Source organism: Harpia harpyja, chromosome Z (assembly GCF_026419915.1).
Source record: "Harpia harpyja isolate bHarHar1 chromosome Z, bHarHar1 primary haplotype, whole genome shotgun sequence".
NCBI lineage: Eukaryota > Metazoa > Chordata > Aves > Accipitriformes > Accipitridae > Harpia > Harpia harpyja.
In genome coordinates this window covers 9747268-9773948 of record NC_068969.1, presented here as the reverse complement: position 1 = coordinate 9773948, position 26681 = coordinate 9747268, and the positions used below count along the sequence as shown (strand labels likewise).

The window sequence follows — 26681 nt, the reverse complement described above, 5'->3', positions numbered from 1 at the left end:
CTTTAAGCAAGTGAAGGGGGGCCGGCGGGGGGGAGCCCTGCGCCCGCTCGGCTCCACTCGTCCCCCCTTGCCCGCTCCGCGCCGAGCCGCGGAGGGGGCGCGCCGGCGGCCCGAGCGCTGCCGGGGGCCGGGTGGGAGCGCGGGGAGCCCCGCGGCGGCACCACCTGGGCTGGTGGGACGGATCGTCGCCCGCGGCGCTTTCGCTGCCGCTTGTGAAGATTTTTATTTGCTTCCGCACAATCACGCCCACGGGCGCTGTGTGCGTGTGTTGGGTTGGCTTTTTTTTTTGGCTTTTTTTTCCCCTGGCTTTTTTTTTTTTTGGCCTTTTTTTTTTTTTTTTTTTGCCTCCTTCTTCTTCTGGTGGTGGAAAGCCCTAATTACTGCGATTGCTGATGGACCTTGGAAAGAAGGCTGCACTGGTGCCCCGCTCCGCAGTCGGACACGCTCAGCCTGCGCCGGACAGAGCGAGCGCTCGCCCGCCGCCCCCCGCCAGCTCCGCGGGCCCCCGCGCTCCCCCGGCAGCCGCCGCCGTCCGCTGCTTGGGAGGATACCGCCCGGCTCCTGCGATCCAGGATTTTACTTTCGCCTCGCCCTTTCCCCTCCTGCTCTGCTTGGATTACTTGGCTGCTCTCGCTCGGTGATCCCGCGGCAATGGAGGTGAGTCCGCGCGGGGCGCGGGTGCCTCCGCGCCGCGGGGGGCTGCCGCCGCGGGCGCGCAGGGTGGGCAGCACCGCGGCGGGGCGCGGCCCTGCGCGGGCGCGGGTCCCCGGCCGCGGGGCGGCCCTCTCCTCCCCGGGCTGCCGCCGGGCGCTCCCACCTCTCCGCTCGCACCCACCGCGGCGAGCGCTGCTCCCCGCTTGGAAAAAGCTCCTTTATTTTCTTTTTTTTCCTTCTCTTTTTAAATTTCACACACACACCCCCCCCCCGCCGCGAAGAGAGGCTGCCCGCCGCAGGGACACTTGCTGGGCTCGCTCTGCCCGCCGCGTCCCGGTGCATCGTTCTGGCAGAGGCTCCTAACGCGAGTTTAAAGACATCTTTCCAAACTTCCCAAACTTTCCCGAGGAGGATCGCTATGGAGGAGCTCAACGTCGGCGCTAATGGTGGCCTGTACCTTTAAGGAGAGCTGGCTGGGGGCCAGCGGAGGACCCGGAGTCAGGCCCCCCCCTCCCCTCCTTTTTAATTTTATTCTAAGTTTCTGGAGATTATCACTCTGCATCTGCAGAGGGTCCCGCCTGGGTCAGAGCGGAGGAGCGCGGCTCCTCGGGGTCCCCTTGGCGCTGCGAGGACTCCATGTTGGATAGGCTGTTGGCTTTTTGTTGTTTGTTTGTTTTTAATTGTCAATTGTATGCTAAATCGGTTGCGCTCGGAGGGTCACGGAGAGTTCAGTTGGGCCGAGAAGCGCGGCTTTTCCCCGGCCGGAGCTGGCGCGGAGGGAAGGACGGAGGTGCTCCTATAACCCCCCCCGGCACCCCCCCCCCCCCGCCTCCGCGGTGGGAGAGAGCTGGGCTGGGGACCCAGCGAGTGCCTTTCTCCGCAAATCCGCAACCCGGTCTCGCCCCTCCCAAATGGATGGAAAGCCGCAGCGGGGAGCAGGGGGCGGCCGGGGGGTTCCCCGCGGAGCCGCTGCGCCTCCCGCGGAGGCCGCCGCGGTTTACAGCTCCCCGGAGCCGGGGCTCTGGATGCCGCCTTCCCGCAGGTAGTGCTCCCAGAAAACCAGATGCCTTCGCAGGCTTTCCAGACACCCCGTGTAAAACAGGATCACAGGCGATCCCGCGGCTGCAGGATCTGTAAAAGCCTCCCTTTTCATCTCGGCAAAGAGCGCGGGCTCCGCATGGGGTGCATTAAATACCAAAAACCAATCTCCGCGGCCCTACAAAGTTGAAAATGGTGCCTCACACTCCTGATAGCCAATGCTGCCATGCTGCCGGCGAGTCTTTCTTTTTTTTTTTCTTGGCTTTTTTTTTGGTTTGTTTTGTTTTTGATGGCAGCTTGTCAGCTGCTGCGTGCAGAAGGGACGGGCTGGAGGGGCTGGGCCCCCGCCCGCGCCCCCGGGCGCAGGTGCCTCCTCCCGCCTCGCCACGCAGCGCCGTGTTAGGAAGACGAGGAGGGCGATAACAGCGATGATGAGGAGGAGGAGGAGGAGGAGGAGCGGGAGGTGCCGTCGGAGGGGCAGCGGCCGCCCGTCCCCGGCGCCTCCCGGCGCTGCGGCGGCCGAGGCCGCCCCCTGTTGGGAGCGGGACGGCACAGCTCCCCGGGGGCCGCCGGCTCGGGGGCTCCGGGGCTCCGAGGCTCCGGCCCGGTGAAGCGCTGGCGACGGCCAGGCCCGGGACGGGGGCGGGGAGGGGGGGGCACCCGGGCCCTTTGAACGGGGCAGAGGGGTTTCTGCCCCGCCGTCCGGGTCTCGCGGCGGGGGGGGGGGGGCACCGTCCTCCTCCCGCGGTGCCGCGGCCACCGGCTCCCTCCGCGCCCGGCGGGCCCCGGTCGCCCGCCCCGGCGGGGCAGCTCGGCGTGCACCGGGCTGGCTGCTGGGCCGGGCAGCTGCACGGCTGTTGGGGTCTCGCTTGGGCACCGGCGTCTCCAGCTTCCTCAGGGCTCGGGCAGTTCTATGACACTTCTTTATTATTATTGTTGTTGTTATTTTAAGCACTAGCAGATGAAAGAAAAAAAAAACCCCAAACCCCCAAACCCAACACGTTGGCTTTTGAGTGTCGCAGCGAGCTCCTCGCACGCCTTGCTCCGCCTCGTCCCTTGCTTAACGTGCCCTGGGCTTTCGCATCTTTCCCGGGACTGATCCCATCTAAAGCGGACGGGCTCTTTCTGCTGCGGAAGACCGGCCCCCATTCACCCACCCCCAGCAGTGAGGAACTGGGGGGCTTCCCTCGGGCAGGAGGTATTTAACCCGCAGGAGGGGGCCAGGGCCGAGAGGCTTCTCCCCGGGGGCTGCAGCCCCGGCGCGGTGGCGATGAGCTGCGCGGTGCTCCGCTCCGCAGGCAGAGGCGTGCGGGCCCCCCCCCGCGCTGAGCGCAGCTTCCCCGCGTCTGTCCGGGCGGGTTTCGGGTCAGCCCGACTTCCCGCCGCGGCGCTGCGATCGGTCCTCTCCTCCCGACCCTTCGCAAACAGAAATCAATTAGAATTAAGAGCACCTTCAATTCAGCATTAAGAGCTTTTTGAGAATGAATAGGGAGCCCCCAAGTGTCGAAATGTCTTTTTTTTTTTTTTTTTTTCTTCCCCTTCCGAGGGGAGGGGAAATAAAAAACCGTGAATGGCACTGGTTAGTGAGTTAAAGAGTCCCGTGTGTGGACGCAGACGGGGATCGCGGGACCTGTCGGGGGAAGCGTTTGACTTCCAAGACGGCAGCCCGGTGGTTGAAGGGGCCGGGTCGGGACGCGGAGCTGCTCCTTGTCGCTCCTGGTACCTCCCCGGGCCGGTGCCGACCCCGTCGGGGCCCGGGGGCTGCCGTCGGGGCTGTCACCGCGGCGCCAGCGCGGAGCTCGGGGCTGCCTCGGCGATCGCGGAGAGCGGGCGGCCGCGCAGCACGGAGCCTGCGGCGAGGTGGTTTAGGGGGCGGCGGGGAAGGGCGAGGACCGGCCGCATCGTCCCCGAGCGGGAGCCGCCGGGCCCCGTGTCCCGCCCCCCCCCCCCCCTCCGCGGCACCGACCCTCTCGTGGCACCGGCCTCCCCCCTCTTCGCGCTCGGGCTCGCTTCGCAAACCTGAAGCCGCCTTTAGCCAGCCGGGAGCGTTTCGTGTCCGCGATGCTGGCTCCGGAGCGGGGAGCGATGGGGTAATGCCCGGCCCGGGGGCCGCGGGTCGCCTGTAGGCCCGGGGCAGCGGGGATGGCGGGGGGGGGGGGGTGTGCGGGGATGGGGTCCCCCGTGTCCGGAGCAGCGGTGCGGTCCCGTCCCGTCCCGTCCCTCCGCGGGCGGGGTGCGGGGAGCGGCGGGGCCGGGGCAGAGGGACAGGCGGGCGCGGGTCGGTGCTGCGGCCGCCCCGGGAAGGCGGTGTCCGCGGGGGGGTGGGGGTGCGTGGGTGGGTTTTGCCCGGTGGAGCGGGAGCCGCGACGTGCCTGCGTCTGGCACCAAAAAAGCCTCGGCGGGGAGAAGGGCAGGCGAGTCAGAGTCAAGTGGAAAGGGGCCCGGATACTTCCGTTGTTTAAACTTGAATGCTCGAAAATGGTCTGAGCAGCAATAAACAATCTGATCCTTTTTCTCCCCCCTCTAGAAATCCACCGCAGTTTTAATCCAAGGAGGTGCTTTGGGGACAGTTGGCAGTGCAATGGCTTCTCAGTACCTCATAGTGGCTCTGGCCATTTTCTCCTCTTTTACCCAGGTTGTAATAGAAGCCAGCTCTTGGTGGTAAGCATCTTGTATCGACTTGATTTTAAAAGGGGGTGTCAAGATTTGCTTGGTTAAATGTCTATTTACTTCTCGTGTGCTTTGTTTCTGAGGGAGTAGTACCGCATGAACGAGAGAGCAGGGGCGTAATGTTTTAGTTGTAATACGTTGTGTAGTAAAATGAACGGGTCTCTCGAGTAAGTGTAAATGTGCAACATCTTGTGTTGTAAAATTCAGGTTTTAGAATGCTGTACAGTAGATTCTCTATGGATTTGATCACCCTTAAATTACTAGAATTGCCTCTCTTTTAAAAGAGTCGTTTCAACTCCCTTGGCTTAGGATTTTTGCGTATGTAAGAAAGAATGCTGATTTACAAGTAAAAACTTTTATTAAAGTTTCAGTTTGAACTTTTCTGTAACTTAAATGCTTATAAATGTATTTTGTTACAAAGAAGTACATTTAAATTTCTGCTTTGGCAAATTATCTGCTTCTGTATAGTGTACGATGTTGGGACTTTTGAAATAGGTGTTTCTCTGCTGTTTTAAGTGATCCTTTTCGGATTAGCAGCCGCTTTTAATTGAAATGTATCATGTGAAGAGCACTTTAAGAATTAAGAAAACAAAGTTGATTTTGTTTACAATGAATATACTTGCCTCTGTGTTTTTGTGTGTCGTTCAGAAGAAGCTAGTAGTCTGTAGCAAGTTTCTAACTTCTGGCTTGTTAAAGGTTTTCCTGTTTGTTTATGGTAAAACAGTTTGAAAAATCCAGACTGAAATCTAAAATGTGTGTTAAAATAAATTGGGATTTGGGGGAGCTCTTTTTGTTTTTGCTTTATTTATTTTTCTGGCCTTGCAGTTGTTTGGAGCTTCTGTTATTTTTACTATGTCCATTTAAGCTGGTAAAGGAGTGCCTAGATGCAAGTCTTCCAAGTCTGCGTCTTACTTCAGTCCCTAATGTATGGTGATAACCACATGGATGGAAACTAGTAACTTCTGTGCTGTCTTTAAAACAAAAGTTTCATATTTAAGTGGGGGGTTTTTTTCTCACCTGTTAGCAAAACCGGGAGTTGTATACTCATGTATAAGATACAGTTCTGTTTGGGATTTATAGACTTTTTTTTTTTTTTTGAGTCTTCTCTTTATTAATCCAAATCTTTCTCCAAATCTTTCTTTATGCAGGTCTTTAGGGATGAACCCTATGAACCCCATGAACCCTGTTCAGATGTCAGAGGTATATATAATAGGAGCCCAGCCACTATGTAGCCAGCTAGCAGGGCTTTCCCAAGGACAGAAGAAACTCTGCCAATTGTATCAGGACCATATGCAGTTCATTGGAGAGGGTGCGAAGACGGGCATTAAGGAGTGCCAGTATCAGTTCAGACATAGAAGATGGAATTGCAGCACTGTGGACAACAACTCTGTTTTTGGCAGAGTCATGCAGATAGGTAGGAAGCAACATCTTTATGATTAAACTCTTGTCTAAGGATATGTATGGCACGTACTGTTCTGCACTTGAAACTCTTGCCAGGTTCTTACTGAGTACTGTATACAATCAAGTGTTTTTAAAAGTTGGGAAAGGAGTTGAATTATTTTTAGCTGGAGGTGATTTCCCACCACTATCCAGCCATGTGTCTTGGAAAACGAAGTAAGAATATATATTTGCATATGGGAATAGAGGAGAAAGGAAAATGCGGCCCTGGAATCTCCTTTTAGAAAACCTGAGACAAAATGAAGGCAACCTAAGAGAATTAAAAACAGCAGTGTCTTGTAAAATTAAAGATGTCCATGTCTAGTTCCAAAGTTAGCGGCTGCATAATAAATTGCACTTGGTCTGGAGGTTAACTGAGAATTGCTGCTCTATTAGTGTTTACAGGCAATTCCTTCTTGCTTATTTCCAGATATGGTAACTTTTTTTGAGAAAGGTAGATTTATGTTAAAAATAATGTAGCAGGGTAATTTTTATGAAATCAGTTCGGTCAGGACAAAATGTGTGATTGTCCTTGTAACTCGCATTTAATGTAATCACATCACTGGTAAGAGAGACAAATTCCTGTTTAACATCTTTTCACAATTTGCTGGGCGCTCAACCCTTTCCCTATCAGATCCTCTTTGAAATGTGCTTCTCCAGTGCTCACATGCTGCCTGCCTTTCCTGTCGCTTAAGGACCTCATTGTATTTTAAAGTCCTTGGCAAAATTTTAACCAGTGCTGTGGAACGGGCTTCATGGTGAAACCTTCCTCTGACTTTCCCAAGCCTGGTTGGTGGTTCTGTGTAAGCAACTGAAAAATGCCTACTTTTCTGGGTGACAGTTGTTATCTTTTATGTAGTGATCAGTACACTGACAAACTCAGCAGTGCTTTTTAGCTGGAGATAGAAAGTAAAGCTTTTATGTCAGTGTTTTTCTGTCCTGCTTTAAAAAAATAAGGTTTTAAAATCAGACTCAAGCTAGGTTTTCCTGTAAATGGGCTAACTCCAGTTAAGGCTGAAGGAATACATCAATTCACATTTGGTCTCAATTTTTGTTAAAAGAAGTTTTTATTTGGAGATCGTCAGACAAATAGAAAAAAAATCTATTGCTTAGAAGTACCTAACTGGAACAGCTGATTTTAGATAAACAACCTTGCCTAGGCTTTTTGCAAGCACAGTATTAACACCCCCATAGAGCTTGTTTTTTTACCCTACCCGAGCAAAAGTCTAAAAGCACACGAAACATGAAAGAAAACTTTTTCTGTACACCTTTCTGTTCTAATAATCTAACAAATGTCAGAAAAAATAATCTGTTTAAAATTTAGGCCTTCATCCTTCAGCCCTTATTTATTATCCAAGCAAGTGAAAATTAGCTCAAGGGGACTATTGGTGTGAAGAAATGTACAGGATTGGACCCATGATTTGTGGTGTCTGTCTCCAGAACAGACGTTTCTGCCCTCCCCAAGTATGACAGATCTATTTAAAGGTGGTTTCTTTCAAGTTAAATAACTTTGCCGCACCCTTCTGCTGAATATGACTGTATTAGCTGATGTCTACACAGCAATTCATCATGTAATTAAGCCACTTATTCTAATTGCAGATGGAAGCAAGGTTAATAGCCATATTCAAGAGTTAAAGAACCTAAAGAGTCTATTCCCTGAGACCGAGAGAGGTGCCGTGGGTAACAGTTGTGTTATTTCACGCTGACCTTCGGTAATAAGCAGTTGCTGTTCCTCTGAGTGGAAGGCAAAACGGGTACTTTTAGAGCCTGATTCAATTTTACTTCAGCCCGCCATACCCTGGCTTTTTGGGGACTGTCAGGTACTCCTTACTCGCACCGACGTGGGAAGATGGTAGCCAGGAGCTGAATGCACATAGTTTGGGAGGATTTTGTCATCTGAGCTAATGACGCGCTGTGCTGGCTGTGCACAGGAGAGCGCCTAGGCAAAGCACTGACTGACAGCACGGTAATTACCCCAGTGTATAAATGGACAGTCTTTCTTCCAGGATTTATCCTGCAAAGTTAGCTAAAGCTGTACAAATAAACCCAGCATTGGGTTTGGAAACTTGCTCTGTGGCTTATTGAACTGCAAAATTTGAGGGCTTTTGTTCCCTGCTGCTCTCCTTTGCTGCTGGTTCCCAGGTCAGGCCATGGGCCTCGCTGCCTTCGCCGCCTTGCGCCATCTCCTGGCTTTGCGGCCGGCCCCGGGCTGGCTGCGCCTGCTTGGGCTTTGCAAACCGCCAAGAAGTGCTAACATAAAATAAAATAACTGGATCCTCCCCCAACAGCTCGGTGTAGTTGGGGTCCGGTTTATTCATGCCTGCTGCCTGACGTTGAATGCTTTTAAAATACAAGACAAAGAACATTTTGTATCTCACGTTCAGGTATAAAAAAGTTGTTCTGCTTTTGCAGACTTATTCATATCAAGTGTAAAGCTCAGCTCCTTGCTCTGTGGGTGGCTTCCTACAGTGTGTGTATATTGAACAGTTCCATTTCTATGTTTTTTATATATGGGAGAGAGGGGACTCGAATGTGTTTGGAATGTGTGTTTCCTTGCCATGGCTACAATAGAGAGAAATGCTGGACTGCGGGAAAAGACAGATACGTTTGACAGTGAAGGAAAGCACAGTTGTGCCTAAAGACTTAAAAAAAAGAAAAATAAAAAAGCAGAGTAACTCATCCATGTGGAACCATCACTCTTAATGTGTTCCTGGGGTCGATGACTTGAGGCAGTGTTGGCTTGCAACCTGCGGGGGCTTGAAATCTACTTCAGGAGCTGATGCTGTTTTGTAATTTGCCTAAATGTTCAAGCAGGGAACTTGGGGGGCAGCTTGCCTTTCTGTACCTCAGCCTTTCCTTCTCCTTCCCACTAAGAGTAAGTTCCTTAAAAATATCCTCCAGGATAATAATGAGAACTAGTCAAAAAAAGTCAGCTTTATGAGTTTAAATCCTGCAATAAACGGCATAGTTAACCGTGTGAAAGCGTGAGCTAACTAAACATGAAAAAGAATAAAATGGAACGGAAGAGGCGAGTCCTGTGGTCCGAAGCAGACCACGTTTCTTTCCTCTCAATCTAGTGGAAATTTTGCTTAAGGAATTAATCCAAAAATGTGTGTTACAGAACAAACGGGAACATTAAAATCCGTATGAGGTTCCCCCTGCTATAGTTTGCAGTAAATGCAAGGCATAAGTCGCCGCATAAAGCCAAATCTTTTTTAACTGAAAAGGCTACTCCTGTAACTCTTTATACCCATAATTCATGTAAATTCTTCCATAAGCAGGTGTCTGTGAGAATAGACCGTTGTCACTAAGGGAGAAAAGTGCTTCTCATCTTCCTTAAATCTGACCTTTCCCAACCTAAGACTTCTGATTTTTCCCATTTAAAACCAGCATCTATTACTAAAATTAATCAGTGGATGACAGCTGTTATATTAACAAAGCTGCTCTGAGCATGGTGTCATCTTGATGTTAAATATGGACCAGACTGCAAATTATTTATGTTCCAGAAGTGCTTGAAAGCGCCTATTAGGTTTGACCTGTTATGGTAGGTCTTGTACAAAGAGTTTCTGCCTCAAAATGTTGCTGCCTAAATACCTACGACATGTCCAAAACGCAACCTCTTAAAGGCCTAATTTTGCAAAGGCCCATGCTGTTCCCTAAGAAAAATCTTGTAAAACCAAGATTAAAAAGTAGCTTGATCTATTGATTGGACTAAAGATTAGGAATGAAACTTAACTCATATAAATAGGAAAAAAAAATATTTAGTCTATTCTCAGTCATTCTGGGAATCTTTGTTGGAAAAGACCCAGTGGGATGCTGTCTCTTAAGATGAAAAACCAACTTCAAGTGGTCTCTCTGTTGCAAGGTTTATGTCTGTCGTTGTTTGTTTGTTTGTTTGAAAGCTTTTCTAGTTGTAGTCAGAACTTGTGGCACCCTTAGAAAAGCGGTATGGGAAGTCAGGCTCTGAATAGAGGTGGGATTAGATACTGTCAAGAGCATGGTACGTGGCCATATCTTGCATTGTGGGTATTGCAAGTTTCTCTTCCGAAAGTTTGAAACTCGAGGTTTTCAATTTCCATTTAAGGGCACCAGATGCGGGAGAAAACCTTCAAGGCCGCCTTGTGCCAAGGGTTTCTTCTTCCCTGTAATTTGTAAAGATGATTGTCCATGGACTCACTTGCCTTATTCACATGAGCTGGAGTGGTGGATACTAAACAGCACAGGTTGTTGTTAGTTTTAAATAGCCTCCTACAGAAGTGCCCGATTTATGCGTAGAGTGAAAAGTTGTGTGTTATTCTGCTGCGCATTTCTTTTGATACCAGGAGGCTTTGTAAAACGCTATAACTTTAAATAAATTGGAACAAGTGGGTGAAGTGCATAAATCATGTTTGAGAAGTAGTAATTTAAGAACCAGACTTTTAAAAGTTGTATTTAACGTCTCCTTTTTCTGAAAGACGGGGATTCTGTTTCCCTTTCCGCCCCTCACACGCAGGCACGGTTGCTTCGGCCCCGCTGGCATCGTGGCTCCGGCCCCGCTTCACCTCCTCCCCGCTCCCTCGTCCAACTTTCACCAATATGAATGAGAGGCGACTCCTGCTCTTCACCAACACCTCGTGTGCTCTAATGGATTGGTTTCGCTTGGTTTTTTCAGAGTGAAGACATTTTGAGGAGCATGGTTCAGGGTTACGCGACCTTTGAGTAGGCGAATGACTTTTGGTGGCTCCTGGAGAGCCTTTGCCCTCCTGGCTCGCGGGCGGGCAGGGAGCGGTGCAGGTGGGCTCTCCCCTAACACCGCTTATCTTTCCGCGCAGGCAGCCGGGAGACGGCGTTCACCTACGCCGTGAGCGCGGCCGGGGTGGTCAACGCCATGAGCCGTGCCTGCCGGGAGGGTGAGCTCTCCTCGTGTGGCTGCAGCCGAGCAGCACGGCCCAAGGACTTGCCCCGGGACTGGCTTTGGGGTGGCTGCGGGGATAACATCGAATACGGCTACCGCTTCGCCAAGGAGTTCGTTGATGCCCGGGAGCGCGAGAGAGTTTACCAGAGAGGCTCCTACGAGAGCGCCCGCATCATGATGAACCTGCACAACAACGAGGCCGGGAGAAGAGTAAGTGGCTGTGAAACAGCACGTCCCTCTGCCACCGTCTGCGTCCCTCCTTTTGGGGAAAGACGTGCCTCGGCGGGGCACGGAGCCGCGCTGGGCGGTGACCAGCCCCCAAGGCTTGGCTCCGTTTCGATACACAAAGCACGGAAACGGCAAATAGAGGGTGTAGCTGGGTGGGGAGTATATGAATTTGTGTTGCTCCTGGTTGTCTGACAGCCCTATTGCCTTCGCCGTGGGGGAAGATTGGGACCGAAGTGTGTTGTGTTTCCATCCATATTGTTTGATTAAAAGTGCCCTGCTCGCTGTGGATTCTCTGGAGAGCAGAATTTTACTAGTTTGTATTTCCAACCAGGACAGTGTGCATTGGAGGGAAGAGGGACGCGCTGGGCTTCCCAGGCTGGAATCGTGCCACAGGATCGTTCTGACTTTTTTCTTTCCCCGCTTTAAGAGGATGTGAAAAGCTCCTCCATATTATTAGAAAACATGGTCTTCTGTGGTTAAACATGTCTTTATGGTTTCTTTAATCTCGAAAATGCCTTAAATGAATGGGTGTAAACTTTTCTTTTTTTTAATAGTCTGAATATGAAGAGCCAAAATCATTATTTTCCTAGAGCTTGAAGTGCCAGGAATAGTCGGCTGGAGACTTTACACTTGTGTTCTAAGGTGAAGAAGGATGAAAGATAATTGAAAATTAATAGTATTTAAATGTGAGAGGAGGGTGTCTGAAAGCAACGGACAGGCCAATTTACTATTAGCAAGAAGAAAAATGACACTTTCACAGTTGCTTACGGAGACTCGAGCAGTTTTTTCCTTCCTCAGCCTCATCTTTGCAGTGCCATTTGGCAGCGTTAAGACTCTCTGTAACTGCTGGGTGGAAGTTGTCTACAGTATCATCTAATGTGTCAGACCCCAGGATTTTTGGGGCAGTGTCAACACTGACTCTTATTTCTATTTGTACAGGGCAAATGACTGATATTTCCCTGCCAAAGCTTTGTAAAGAGGATATTGCTATGTAGCTCTGTCTCCCACCCATAGGTGTTTGGGGGTTTCTTCTTGGATGAAGTCTCTCTTGCAGAGCAGTATTTGGGATAGGAGGAGGAAGCCGAGCCAAGAGTAGACAATCAGCTGCAGCTGAGCCAGGAGCAGGAGGAGTCTTAACTCTTTCCCTAATTGCAGCTTCAAGCAGAGATCAATAGAGAGAGTAACTCAGATAGAAAATAAAGGGATGTTTTACATTTCTCAATGAAACAGCAAAATCCTTTGCTGGCGTGAGAGCAAATTCCTAAAATTTGACTGCAGCTTGACTGATGCTGCTGTCTGGGCTGTGTGTGTGCTGTTGCGGCTGTCTCTGCGGTGGCGAGGTGCTGGCGAGAGCGCTCCCCTCCTCCCCCCGGCTGACGGGGGTGCTGGGGGTGCACGCGTGTCGGTTCGCTCGCTCTTCCTTCCCAGCGCGTTGCAGGAGGGAAGGGGATGCTAAGGCGAATCTTGTGGACGGGCGAGTGGGAATGTGACAGAGGGCAGGAAACGAGGGGAGGAAATGCTTTCACAGCCCTGCTAATCTTTCATCATCCTTTTTGCTTTCTCTCCCTGGCTCCTCCAGACTGTCTACAACCTGGCCGACGTGGCCTGTAAGTGCCACGGTGTCTCTGGTTCCTGTAGCCTGAAGACCTGTTGGCTGCAGCTTGCCGATTTCCGCAAGGTAGGCGATGCCCTGAAGGAGAAATACGATAGCGCTGCTGCCATGAAACTCAACAGCCGGGGCAAGCTGGTGCAAGTCAACAGCCGCTTCAACGCACCCACCATCCACGACCTGGTCTACATCGATCCCAGCCCTGACTACTGCGTGCGCAACGAGAGCACTGGGTCCCTGGGCACCCAGGGCCGCCTTTGCAATAAGACCTCGGAGGGCATGGACGGCTGCGAACTCATGTGCTGTGGCCGGGGGTACGACCAGTTCAAGACGGTGCAGCGAGAGCGCTGCCACTGCAAGTTCCACTGGTGCTGCTACGTGAAATGCAAGTTGTGCACAGAGATCGTGGACCAATTTGTGTGCAAATAGGGGACGGACAAGGTGGGAGGAACTGCAGCCACCTGCCAGCAAGGGGTGCAGGCCCCTCTCCCTTTCCACAGGACTATCTCCACTTTATTTATAGAGTCCAATGAGTTGTCGTCTTCTTTAAAAAAAAAAAAAAAAAAAAAAAAAAAAGTGCGGGGGGGAGGAGAAAAAAAGAAAGAAAAATATAAAGGTTGCAAAGAGAAGTGCCTGGAAACCCTCTCTGCGTCCATCCCAGAACTGTGTGTGGCTTATATTTTTGGCAATAATGGGGAAGAACCTGAGAATATTTATTTTACAAAGTAAAAAGAAAAAATTGACTTTTCTTAAAAACAATAGAGTAGTTTGAGGGGAAAAATCCAACATATCCTAATTTAGTCCCATGGGACGTAATACATGTGCAGTAGGCAGAGCAACCATGTAATGTGCTTGGGATGTTAGAACAATCTTTATGGGTGTGAGGAGCACACAGACCTGTCCATGACTTTTAGTTTCAGACACTAGAAGTTATCAGAATAGGGTATATAGAGCTGTTCAGTACATTTAGGGCTCTGTAAATAAGGGGTATATTCATTGCAAAGTGTGGTGTCAGTTGTGTATCTGAATGTGCCCGCTTAAGTACACAATGTCATCGGAGGGTAAAGAGCAAAGGATCATAAAGGCTTCAACTGCGCTAGTCCTGAGTCACCGTGTCTGGTTCCAGAACCTCACAAGACCAAAAAAAACCAAAAGAAAAAAATCTGCCTTGACAAATAATAAAGATACTCTCCAAGGCAGAATTTGGCCTGATTAGCTAATTGTGATGTTCGAGTGTCTCATCTTACAGAGCAGTACTTCACTACTACCGAGTGTGGAGAGCAGCCGAGGTGCAGACCGTGTGGAGCACTGTAGCCGGGCGGAGGGGAGCTGCAATGCTTGCAAACAGTTTTGGTCTCCCAGCCTGGAAAGCCCGTAGAAAATAGAATTCCCCAAATTTGAAAATGCCTTAAAAATGGTGTAATAGCTGGCTGTCTTTCAAAACACAGCTTGACAAATAACTCCTCTAATTTTATGTGAGAAAATAAATCATTAGATATCCACTCTTGGAATGATTGATCTTTATTTTTTTCGCAGATTTTGGGAATGCTTTCACTCAAGGAGACAATGGTTTCATATTTTAATAACATTAACTGACTATTATAGTTCAATGAAATGTTGCAGCAATACCAAATTTATCATCCTATGTCTTTAATACACATGCTTTAGATAATATATTGCAGATATACACTACAACTGTTCAGACTATACTTGAGCAGTTACATATATATGGGAGAACTGTGGTCTGCTGGTGTCTGGTATTTCAAAGCTTTTTGTACATATATATTTTAATGATTTAAGAAATAATAAAACACCTAAATTACAGGGGCAGTTCATCGCCCTTTTTCTTTTTCAGATCTCTTCAGGTTTTTAGATTGATGCTAACCTTTTGGTGGGGTTTTTTTTGGTTTTTTTTGGTTATTTTTTAAAAGCTTTTATCATTCAAAAGTTTTAAGGATAATCACAAAGAAGTAAGCCTCTTCCCAGCTTTAGGACTTTCTTGGGCAGTTGGTAGAGGCAGCACCCTGCACTTGAATTGATACCGGTCTGGAGATCACTTCTATTCCACTCTCACATTAAGGGCATTATTGATTATTGCTAAAGGAGACACCTTCCAACTCTAAAATGTGCTGCATTTGGCCCTTGCTTTTCAGTTTTTGAAATGGAAGTTGTTATTTGTTGAACAACATGCGTTCCCCCCCAGTGCTGTGTAGTTACACAGGATTTCATCATTGGTTCAGATGCCTCTTTCCAACTCAGTCCCATCCAACAAGTTAAAGAAAATGGGTTTGCAAATACCAAGTGAGGAAAATCTTTCACTTTAGCCTAGTTGTACTAAAGCCTTAACTTTTCACGAGCCTTTAAGCTGTATCACTAAGTTCATCTTGATCATTTATCAGCTTCTTAAATGGCGCTTTATTGCTCTTAATTTATTGTACAAGGACATATTTACCCCTCATCTTCAGATGTTTGCAAAGAATATCTTTAAGATAAATAAATAAAGCACTAATTCATTGAATATGTCACTTTGGTTTTTATTGTACAAAAACCATGATCATTTTTTTTTCATTTGCTGAATCACCTCATGTTCCTTTTTAGTGACTTTTGTCTGAGCAGAACTGAATCTCATGATCCTAGCTATTAAAACACTATTTAATGTAAAATATTTTACTTGTCATTCAGATATGTAAATCTTCTATGTCCTTTCCTCTGTTCTGTACATTTAATGTACATATTTCTGTCTTGCGTGATTTGTATATTTCTCTGGTTTAAAAAAAAAAAGAAAGGATTATGCCATAATGGAAGATAGACTATAAAAATAAAACTTTGGTTGTATATTGGGAAGTGGTTTTAATTATCTTTCAGGGGAGGGTTTGTTAAAACAATGAACAGAGTTGATCTTTAAATTTACTACGTGGTAAAACAGGGAAGCGATTGTTCGCCAAATGTACAAAGTACATCTTGAAGTTTTATTTCTATATTAAGAAGGCATACAGATGTAACTACTTCTTAAATAGAAGAGGAAAAAAAGCCCCTAAAGGCAGTCCCAAATCCCCATGACTCTGAACTGGAAAGCATTTTAGAGATGGGTAAGTATTTAATTGGCAATGGATAGGGACCTGGGTTAATGTTATTTGTGTGCATATGGCTTCCAGGGCTGCTTGTAGTGATTCTGGGACAGTGGGGCCCAATCCTGTGAACAGCTTCCTCCAGTAATCCCAGTGATGGCAGCAGGATCCTCGTGTGAGCAAAGGTTTCCAACGCGAAAAGTTTTCAGGACTGGTTTTGTGCGGTTGGGGTTGTGCATGCGGTCGCTGGGGGTGTGGTTCCGCCCCCCATCAGTCTGACTGCACTTGAGCTGCAAGGTGAAAGCTCACCAGTTTTTCCTTAGACTTCTTGCCCAGAAATTGAGTGTGTATGGAGGGTAGAATCCTTTAAAAATCCTTTAAAAAAAAAAAAAAGGCAAAGCACAATGAAGTATTAGTAGTAAGGAAGTGAAGCAGAAAATGAAAATTAATGTAAAAACCAAGCCTTCTGTTTTGAGACTGGCTTTTCTTTGAACTGATTTCCTGAGTAAGTACTAATTTTTTTCTACTATAGGGAGCTTGATGAATTAGTGGCCTTTCTCTACCTCTCTTCTGCTTCTTTTCTTCTTTTTCTTTCTTTTTTTTTTTTTTTTTTGCTCAAGGATAACCTTCTAACATATCAAAACTCCTTCTGGCTGCCAAGAATGTATTATCCCACAAACCAGTAGACCAACATCGTGTGTTTAAAATAGCGATTCTGGGCAAATGCAACGTTCTGTGGTCCTATTACTGACATCTGGTTCAGTTTTCCTTCACTTGTATATTGACCAGTATTCTTTATTGCAAAAACACAGCCCCTATTTAGGAAAGTCAGCATTTTTTTGGACTGGATTGTATTCAAGCTCTTCCCAATAACAGAAAAGTTACCAAAAAATTTCTTTATTGGCAGCAGTAAATATCTGTATTCAAAATAGTCATTATGGGCTCAGATACAAGAGAATTGTTTTTAATTTGCAGCAAAGTTTATCTGTTTAATTTTTTTAAAAATGCTGTTATCCCTTGGTTCAGAATCTTGTATTTTTAGTAATCTCTTCAAATCTTTGTGTTTGGTTATGGCTTTGCCAATAGCAATTTTCACCCTGTTTTTGCAAAACATTGAAGCCCCAGGTGTTAGCAGGAAGTGTACGAGGAACAGGCAAGAAACTTGAAGAAGTGAATGGCAGCTTGGAGTCAGGCACCGCATGCAGAAAGCAAGCTAAAATCTGTCCTTTCTGAAGGATGTGTTTGATAGAACCATCTTACGAAGATGATGATACAAAACTTTAGAAATTGCTACTGAAGCTGACAGAAAGACTGCTTTCCTTTGGGTAAGGATTCTTGAGAAATGATATCTAAACTGTTAGGATATTAATTGTAAAAGGGTGGTTTTGCTGAATCAGTAAAGACATCTAGTTTTTTCTTCTGGACTATATGCTAGAGGAAACTATGAAAACAAAGGGGAAAAATAAAGCTCTTAAAAAACCAGATAAATATATTCATGTATAGTTTACGTACGTACTTGCTGGCTGTGGTAGTCTTAAAATTGCTTATCTATTATTGAAGTCAGTTTGGAAGGCAGGTCAGATCTGTTCTTTCGTTCTTCAAACTGTTTAAAATCCTCAATGGGAAAAAAAGAAAAAAAAAGACCTTTCTCCCCCACCACAGGCTCTGGTATGTCTGTTTATGTTGCAGTGGGGTAAATGAACCCCGTAGAACGCAGTGAGGGGTTTGTACATGCATTTTTGTTTTTTTAAAAGGTGTGATTAAAAAAAATCCGATCTGTCTCATGCTCTGCTCTTATATGAGGTTGCGTGTGTGCATTTGTATATCCTCTGCTGGTATTTTCCAATTGTGTTGGCCAAATTCTGCTTTTAGTTATGGTTAGGCATCTCTCCTGACTTTGGTGGTGTCATATGAGCCTGACATTTTTCGACCAGACGTGAAGGCCCCCCTGCTCAAAGAGAATGCATATGAAATATATCAGCCTTTCTTCTGCTGGCTGGTTATTTAAACATGGGTAACTGAATTATTGTGAAACAAATTCTGGGACTGCAGCTGCAAAAGCAGTAATACAGTATATTCGTAGTGATGTTTCTACGCCATACCTTCTAATTTCCCAGTTGATTTCCAGTGCAGACAGAAAGTCTAGAATGCATGTGGTATGTTCCTCATCATATATTTTATAAATGTAAAATAATGATTTGTCAATTACTGTTTCTATTATAGAGATAAAATTAGGTATTTGGGACTCTCATGATTTCTTGAAGACCTCTTTCCTTTGGCTGTATTGAACATTGCTGGCTAGGAGCGTCATTGAGCAGTGTTACGTGAAGTCGCTTCTGGTACCGCCTCTGAATCCCGGGCTGTGCAGTGTGAATATCGGTACACTGTATGCTTTTATAGCCAATGTTGGTTTATGTTGTGTTGTCTTTCCCAGCAGTCCTGCTTTCTCAAATGGTAATTGAACAGCAGCAGTCGAAATACTTAGCTGACGGAGAACCCCTGGACACTCCATGGGCAGTTATTCAAACACTTTCTGAACCGGTTTGCCCCATTGCTGATTTATTCCAGATCCATTGCGAGGAATTTAAAAAATGCAAACTGTAGCGTAGAGTTCATAGCGTGGCTCACAGTTCTTTTTGGTTTGGTTTTGTTTTTATAAAGCAGCCCATTCCAAAATGCCATTTTTTAAAAGAAATTTTTTTTGGAAAGTCCTTCTCTGGGTGGCACACACTGAGCAAAGGAAACGGTCCCCGCAATACAAGATGATAACCTCTGGGCAGTTCCTCCAGTGACTCCCAGGTCCTCAGTGCCAGGTTACATCGGGAGGACCGCTTTCCGACCCCCCCACCGCCCAGGCTGTCCTCCTGCTTCTCCCCTGGCTGTTAATGAGCAGAGTGCGGCAGCTGCAGCTTGCCAGTCATGACAGCGTTGGCTGCTGCTTTCTGCCTCTTCTTTCTACCAGGGAAGCAAGCCCATCTCCTGGTAGGTTTTCCCGTTGTTTTTCATAAAGAGAACTGCGTCTTTACACAGCTTTTCTCAAGCGTGGGTTGGGATTTGCTTTCCATGGCTACCGATTTCAGAAGAGCTAATGCTTGGTAGGCAAATAGTTTTAGGACTTCTCAAGTAGCTCTGCTTTGTAAATCGGCAACCTTGGAGGAGTAAAGGGTAATCCCTGAGCAAACTTGAACTGGCCGTTACTTGGGGCAGGGAGATTGAGGTCATTAATGCTGTAAAATACTGTTCAGCTGTATTTTTGTGCTCTCCTTTGGGTGATAGGATTCACGGCATGAAAAAGAAAGTTGTTACTCAGCAAGACGTGAACTACTAAATATCTGAAGAAAATGGGGGAAAGACCAAGTTATGGTGGGCAAGTACATTGACTGTGTTGGCAGTCTTCATTGGTGTTGACTGCCATTCATATAAAATCAAAGATCTGTGTATTTCTGCATTTATGCTTTCTGGACAAAAGCATTCCCTTGATGATACTTTCATCTTACATATAGTACATTTGTGGGTGAAGAGCCTGTAAGTAAATCAAGTTTGAGGACTTAATGAACTAGAAGTAAAACCATAACCAGAGAAACAGCTCAAAAAACCCCCACTATAAAGAAAACAGTGCAAGATGTGTCAAACATAGTTTTTTTAAGAGTGAGTGTTGCTGTAGTTCTCAAGCAGGCAAATGGTTACTTCTGTCAAAGACAGTATATGATGTCCATTGCAAGCCACAGTGCCATTTGATTTATATATGTACAACTAGGCAAATGCCAATGATAGTAGTCTGGGAGCAGTTCTTTGGTAGTTATATGCATTATATGGAATGCTTGTTATGACCACTGGCAATCCCCAGTATGCATGATGACATGCTTGTACCTGAAAATAGGTGATAAGACTTTCTTTTAAAATTTGTAAAAGTATTATGATTTGCATTGCATTATATATATAAGAATTCATTTTTTTTGCTACAGCCTTCTAATGTATATGGGAGTGTGAATAGCTGATAAAAATTATGGGACAGGGTGCAACGCCTTGGCATAAACAGCAGCTGTACACAGCCTAGGGAATGTGAGGTGGAAGTTTCTTCATCCCGATGTCTCCTGTAAGAAGGCAGTATGTATAGATCCTGCATAACAGATGCTTTGGAAAAGAATGACAGGCAGACTTCATGAACGGAGCACATAATTCATTCATAGTAAGTACAAGGCCTGATGTACTAGTGTTGCCTTTGCCATGTCATTTGCATGCAATATATATTTCTATATGAACATGTCAAATTCTAAGATCTTTACTCAAACGTAAGGTCTTTATTATAGCAGATTAAAAGCAGAATAAGTTCTAATGAAGCCAGATGTAATAGGAACTGAATATGTCCCTTGTTCTTACATTCTACTGGATTTTGTTGTTACCTTGTTAAGATTCAAAATGTGTCTTCAGGATTTGGCTGAATGAAATGATAGATTAGTCATTGTGGAGGATTTTATGGATAATACATCACTTTTTTTTTTTTTTAGGAAGGGATGATATATGCCTTTTCTGGAGGGCATTTTTATCATAGAATCTGCTTTAATTTGTAATGTAGTTTCTGATCCTCTCTGTGGTTAGAGAATATGTGGAAACATCTATGCCTTGTGTAGACTCTGTCATCTCTCATGTCTTATTGTCCTCCTTGGTGGTGTGTATTTTGAATACTTTAAGTTACTATAGCTTTACTATTTTAAAGCCTGACTCTTGAAAGTAGAGATCTTGTAAGAACCCTGGCTTGTGGATCTTACTGTAGGAGATCTATTGCCAAGTTTAGTGGAACTCCTTAGCATAAACAAGAGTGGCAAAATTTAAACATTTATGTGAGGAGCCAGCTTGACTCTACATTTAAAAAATCTAGGTGTGCAAGATTATGAAAAGATGTGTTTTCTCCACCTTATTCTCATGAACAACTTCAGACATCTACCCTCCATGTCTAGGTGAACTTCTGGAAGGAATAAAAGACCAGTATCAAATGGTAGCCAACTCTTTCCCTCTATGTCATGATCCTAATGTACTTTTATTATACTTTGAGATCCTAAGGCTATGTTGATCTGGTACATGATTATAAAATGCTCCAGAACACCTGTGTAAATAGCAAACAGAGGGGCTTTTTATAGATACTAGATCTTAGATAAGTGGCTCTAAGAAGTAATACAGGATCCCAGCTGTAAATCCCTTCTATACATACCATGTATTTTTGGTTGTTTGTTTATTATGAGAAGTACGGAAGCTGTTCCTCGTAACATAATTTTTGTAAGGCTTGCATATGTAAATATTAAATTTTCAAATATTAAATGGAGAAGCATTAGAGAAACCACTAAATGAATAGCTTCACATTCCTCATTCCCGATTCTGAAGCTGATTTCCTTAAATGTTGCTCCGCTAACATTCAAATCTGTGTGCTGTTTAAGCCTCAGAGAGGAACTATGCAGTCCCTCAGCCCTGGCCCTCTCTGGGTGTAGATCTCAACCAGCAGTCTTTAATGGTAACAGATGTTTGCTGGAATCCTCCTCAGGGCGCTGCTGTTCTGGGTCAGGAGCTTGTGGTGTTAATCAAAGCACCCTGTCCGTCAGTGCCCACTGAGGATCTGGCCCTCTGCAGGGACCATATTTTTCAGGGAGGTGATTCTGGTGTAGGATTCCCCTGGGATAAAATCAGTAGGAACTATCCCATCTCAGCTCCATCTGACAGTAGGAATGTCCTAGTACAATTAACTTGGCTTGCGTTAACGAGAATAGACTAGAATCTGGAGGGGGGGTATTTTTTTTTTTTTCTTTTTTTACAAATCAGCTAACTTGTGAGAAGGAAACTGGTTCCAGTGGTCCTTGGTAGGTACAATTCTGGGCTGCCGAAGCATTACAATCCTCAGATTCCTGACAAAATGTCCCTGAAATCTACAGGAAGGTATATTGAATAGTTTCCCCTCTATACTTCACAGGGGTGGTAAGGAACTACAGTGGTGAGTGAACTGTTGTTTACCAGTATTTATGGAGGAAGGTTGTTTTACATTATTGCTTTTTAAGTGCTTAATAGGGCACCTATTAAGAATGAATCATGTTTTTTCTTCCGAAAATAGGGTGAGGAAAATTGAGGCGAGAATACAAAAATGTGGATGTGGCAATACTGGCACGATACTGTTCCTGTTTGTACAGTGTTAGCAGATGATTCTGCAACCACGTAGCTGTAATTAATAGTCTGTGTGTGGCGTGCAGCCGACTGACCCATGACTTCCCATGGAGTCAAGGTTTCCTTATCCAGCCATTTCTTGCAATACAGTGACGAATAAATGAGTCACATGGGACACTTTAGTCGAGCACCTCAATTAACAAGAAAGTGCAGGGTAAATCCAGTGGCATTGATGAAACTTCTGTTATAAAGAAGCGGTGTACAAAGAAGTAATTTAGATTCCAGGTGCTTCGAATTTCTTAAACTTAAATGATCTATAAGTAAACTAGTTATTCATGATCTCATTATCACCCAAACTGAAATTTATTCAATGGTGGTGATATACCCTTTACTTCGTAGGGGCAAATGGGCAATAATATCCAACGTGCTTAGTTTGGACACAAAACCACGTTATGCAGTGTGGCTTATAGGACTTGAAGTGGCAGACCCATCAACATATTAGAATAAGTAACAATATGCCACAATTAATTAATCCAAGAAGATTTTTTAGTGATTGTTAATTTTTTCCCCAGTACTCAGACCGATTTGTCATGTTGGTGTTTATTAATTTAACATTTGATCCGAAAAAAATTCCCCAAACTTCAAAGTTCAGCCTGTTCTTTAAGAGCAATCCAAAAATATGTTTCTTCAGGCCCCAGGCATTTCTGAAGTAGCTGAAGTTAAACAAAAACCATTTCTCTCCAGCTCTGCAAATGTTCTAAAAGCTTTAAAGTGGTTCCTCACAGGGAGCCGGAGCAGAGAGGGAACCCCTGGGTTATTTTTGTTGCTGTGCAGTGGCACATGGTTTCCTGGAGGAAAGCTCCAGAATTATCGCTTTTCTGTGTGTTTGTGTATGTTTTTCCTTCCTCTTTTCACCTCTGTCACTGGGCTTCTCTCTACCCCTGTGCTTGGATCCCCTGTTGAGAAAGTCTGGAGAAGGTAGGGGTTAGATCATCCTTCCAGCGAGGATAAACTGAATTCATGTCTGAATGAGAAGATGACTCATGTCGGATGTGATTTTTTCCTAAGCTCCGTGTTGGAAGGGATGAAGAAGGACTTTCTTTTCTTGAGGAGCTGCACCACCACGCTGGGGTCTGAGCAAAGTATTTCCTTGGTGTGTTTCACTTTCATAAACCGTGTTTTTGCTCTGCAGTAAAACAGCATTGGTAAACCAGTCTGTATTTTGCTGGTTCCTTTTGCTGTTATAACGGCATCCCTGAGGTTACGAGCGCTGTTGAGAACTCTTTGCTGGAGTAATTTTGGTGTGGTCTTAATTCATTTTCCCAAGCAAAGACTGGTATTCGCATAAGATGACAACATGGCTAATCCGCCTTAAGTGCAGGCTCTGAACATATATTGGCATTTCTAAAGGAATTGCTTCATTACTTCGAGGAGGCCCAACTCAAACTAGTAATTCTGCATCCAGTTCGCTTAATATTTGTGTTTGTTTAAAGCTTTTCCATTTACAGTTCACTTCTGGAAATTTCTGCCACTGCATCCTGCCTTGTGAGAAGCCCTTTCAGCTCACAGCGCTGTTTTAAGTGGACTAGAGCGCTTTTCAGGACTTGGTTGTCACGTAGTGCGTCTCGCAGCGGGGAGTCAAATTAACTTCTCCCAGACAATTGCATTGTATGTTAAAATATGCGCTGTTGCACTTACATCATACGAGAGCTAGTTGTGCCACATCACAGACAAGAGTTTGACATATGTTGCAAAATAAAAGTTGCCAGTCATGGACACTTTTTTGGGTGTTTTCATCTCCAGCAGTGCTGTCATGATCTCTACCAGCAGATCGTCTCCCGCTGAGAGCATAACACAAATACCGCCAACACCCTGCTTCCAGATGTGTTACATGGCATCGAACCAGTGACAAATGATGCTATTTCCATCCTGCATGATAACTGACAGCAAGGAGGGCACCTTGATATCCTCAAGCATCAACACGCTATTAAGCTTTTTGTATGAGAGGCCGGTGGCGTTAAGGGATGGGGTTTGTTTTCTGTCGCTACTCAGCTGCTTTTCGCCAGCTGTGGCCTTGCTGAAACCAGCCCTGGCCGGGACCCCTGGCATGGCCCAAGCTCTCACACAGCCGCCTCCCAAACCCCTAACCAGCCCCTGAATTCGTGTGCTCGGCAGCTTTGGTTTGCACAGGCGCTTTTCCCGGAGAGCAGGGGGAGATCCACAGCCCCCCTCCAGCCACGCTGCCCTCCCGCGCTGCCGCAGAGACATCGTCCTGCCCTGGGAGCCGGGCTGGGAGGGCGAAGGTAAAGCAACGCACGATCAGGGAGGGTTGAGCGGTGGGGTACAGAGCGGGGCATCATGCTGGTGTCATGCTAATAACATTGGTATGTTTTCTACCACAAGCATTTAGCCTCCTGCTGATGTCATGGTGCTGATATAACATCCACTGCTATGTGGACCCACGGAGCTCCAACAAACAGCCTTTACTGCTGCCTGCGTAGCTCTGTCCAAATATGCTCTCTGGCACGCAAACACTCTCATTTACACCTGTCAATGAAACAGGGAAATACTAAAACTTACATTTTTTGCGCTTGAACGGTAAAACTCAGGTCATGCAGAATGTAAAGAGCCATGCGTTAGTTGTAAAGCTGCCTTAAAAAGAGCCATTCTGCCCAGGAAAAGTAATTTTGGTCCTTGGAAAGTAGTGAACAAAGTGGCATAACCTGAATACTATTTACTAGTGCACTCTTGAGCTCTCTCTTTTGGAGATCACTCTTGTAATGATAAGAAGCTGAGTTAGGGTAGCCACAGCCCTCTCCACGAGCCAAATGAGTCGTGCTCCCACTGAAATGGAATTAAAAATATTGGAGGCTGTAGTAGGGACTGCAGGTTTGGGCATTCAGTCTCCTTGTTCGTATATTATTGTAGAACAACTCTGCTGTGGTGCTAATACCTTTGTCTTATACTCACAAGAGAAGTAAATGAGCTTTATTTGGATTTTCTATGGAAGAAACAGCAGTGCTGTTTTACTTGTGGCATTTGAATTACCTTTTCAGAGCTTATTTGACTCCCTGCTGCTTTTGAGACGGGCAATAGAGCCAATCTAGTTTTGTATGTTGAATATTTTACAGTAGTAAGAAATATGTAATTAGAAGGGAAAATATTTAAAATAGCTATATGTCTTAATGTCAGTTCAGGTTGGCATTTGTGCATGCAGCTTCCCTTTTCTTTTTCTTAGTCATTAATCATTATTAGTGGAGATATGTCAGAACTTATAGTTAGATTCAACTCTTACTGTGTTTCTCATTTCTTGGTAAGTTTTGTGTTCTGGAGCTCTATGTAAAAAAAGCTAAGCTGCTTTGGGTTTTGTTTTCATGGTGTAAAAAAAAGTGACTTGTGGCAATAGATAATTATAACAGATAGTCTGTTTTCCTCTGGGAGGTTGAAATAATACATTGGATAATGCATTAGTGATGATGCTTTATCTGCTATAGCCACCGGTGTGAAAAAACTGGACAAGGGTTTCACATCTTTAAATCTCTGATGCTGCATGAGATAATGGTGCCATGAACCTGCCATCCATTTCCAACATGGATCTCCTTTGGGCTCAGCAGTTAAAACTGTAAAAAAAAAAAAAAGGAACAGAACAAACCAGATGAAAATAGACCAAGAAGGTTACAGGTTACAATTAGCGTAATCAGGAAATCACACTGTGCAGGCTCTTTTCCCTTTTCCTCCTGTTGGTGCCAAAGGAGCAGAACATCCTATATTGGGGAGAGAATTCCACTATCGTTGGGCAAATACTTTTGAAAAGCTCAAGGAGCGTCACCTCTTGAACTTTCCTTTCTTGGTTATTTTAACTTGAAAAGACTGTAATCCTGGTATAAACCTTATGAAAGCTGGACTGCAGGTAGGGAGGTTTGAATAGTTATCCAGGCACTCGCTCCCAGGTCGGTGTCCCCCTCAGTTGCACATCATACGCACGGTGTCCTAAAGCCAACCCGCTGATCATCACACACGATAGTTCTGGCACCAAGGATGGAGAGATGAGTGAATCCGCAAGATTGTTAAGACATGGCTTCGTAGCTAATACAAAATCTTGCCAGTTGTCTGGAAAAAATGTCACAGTGGGTAGGCTGTAAATGCAACTGTATTTTTACCTACTTCTCTGATTTTTTAGAAACGTGATTTCAAAACAAAGCCTTTAGTAGAACTCAAGCTGACTTCATGGCTACGTTTTCTTTTCTTCCTCTCTGCGTGATATTGCATCCACGGTTTACTAAGTGGTGCAATTTTGATTTTTCTCCTCATCACAAGTCTAATGGGTGAATGGTGATAAGTTTGTAGCTTTGGAGAGATTTTCTTGGCAGTTTCAGTCTATATTTCTGACAGGAAATAATTTTCTCCCTTGAATTATGATTGCTGGGTTACATGAGTGCAGTCTAACCACTGCTCAACTGCTGTTTGTCTGCTGTCTTTCTGGTCTTATGAGAAGGCCAAACTGCCCCAATGCAAAACATAAAATTAGATGAATGCTGCAGGAAGGGAATAACAACATCATTTTCTGTGATCTCCTGCGATTTTATTTTACCACTTCTTATCTGAAAAGCATCTTCAATCCCACTTGGAGTCAAGAATTAAATTTGTTTAGAGACAGTTCTTCCCATATATGGAAAACAAATGGAACTGACTCCATTTATGTGTTTTTTTTAGTGGAAGATCAGTATGTACTGCTACAGATGTTTGCAAATGAGCAAACTAGCAGAATATGTGGACCTCATCTTAGATCTACAGAAATTTGCCCCGTAATGTGGCCTGTATCATTTGGCTAAACTTTGTGCAGTCCACATCAAATGCATAGTACTGACCTTTCAAGGGTATAGACCTTAAATTTGGTGTGGTGTTCATCTATAAATTGCTGTGGGTCCTACTGTCC

At 45.5% G+C, this 26681-nt stretch overlaps 1 protein-coding gene across 2 annotated transcripts; it reads left to right on the top strand.

The window, feature by feature from the left end:
- The first annotated feature begins 349 nt into the window (after positions 1-349).
- On the top strand, positions 350-15365 carry WNT5A (Wnt family member 5A). Of its 2 annotated transcripts, none has more exons than XM_052778268.1 (5): positions 350-657; positions 4220-4353; positions 5511-5776; positions 10611-10903; positions 12501-15365. In XM_052778268.1, the coding sequence occupies exons 1-5, from the start codon at positions 652-654 to the stop codon at positions 12957-12959; spliced, it is 1158 nt and encodes a 385-aa protein (XP_052634228.1). In that variant the 5' UTR covers positions 350-651; the 3' UTR covers positions 12960-15365. The 2 variants fall into 2 exon arrangements, with proteins under 2 accessions (XP_052634228.1, XP_052634229.1); XM_052778269.1 differs by lacking the exon at positions 350-657 and adding an exon at positions 3658-3782.
- Positions 15366-26681: the final 11316 nt, after the last annotated feature.

Excerpts from the sequence above, each read along its gene's own strand:
- WNT5A (XM_052778268.1), top strand. Across the intron at positions 4,354-5,510 it reads ATAGAAGCCAGCTCTTGGTG|GTCTTTAGGGATGAACCCTA; the intron begins GTAAGCATCTTG and ends TTCTTTATGCAG. Across the intron at positions 10,904-12,500 it reads ACAACGAGGCCGGGAGAAGA|ACTGTCTACAACCTGGCCGA; the intron begins GTAAGTGGCTGT and ends TGGCTCCTCCAG.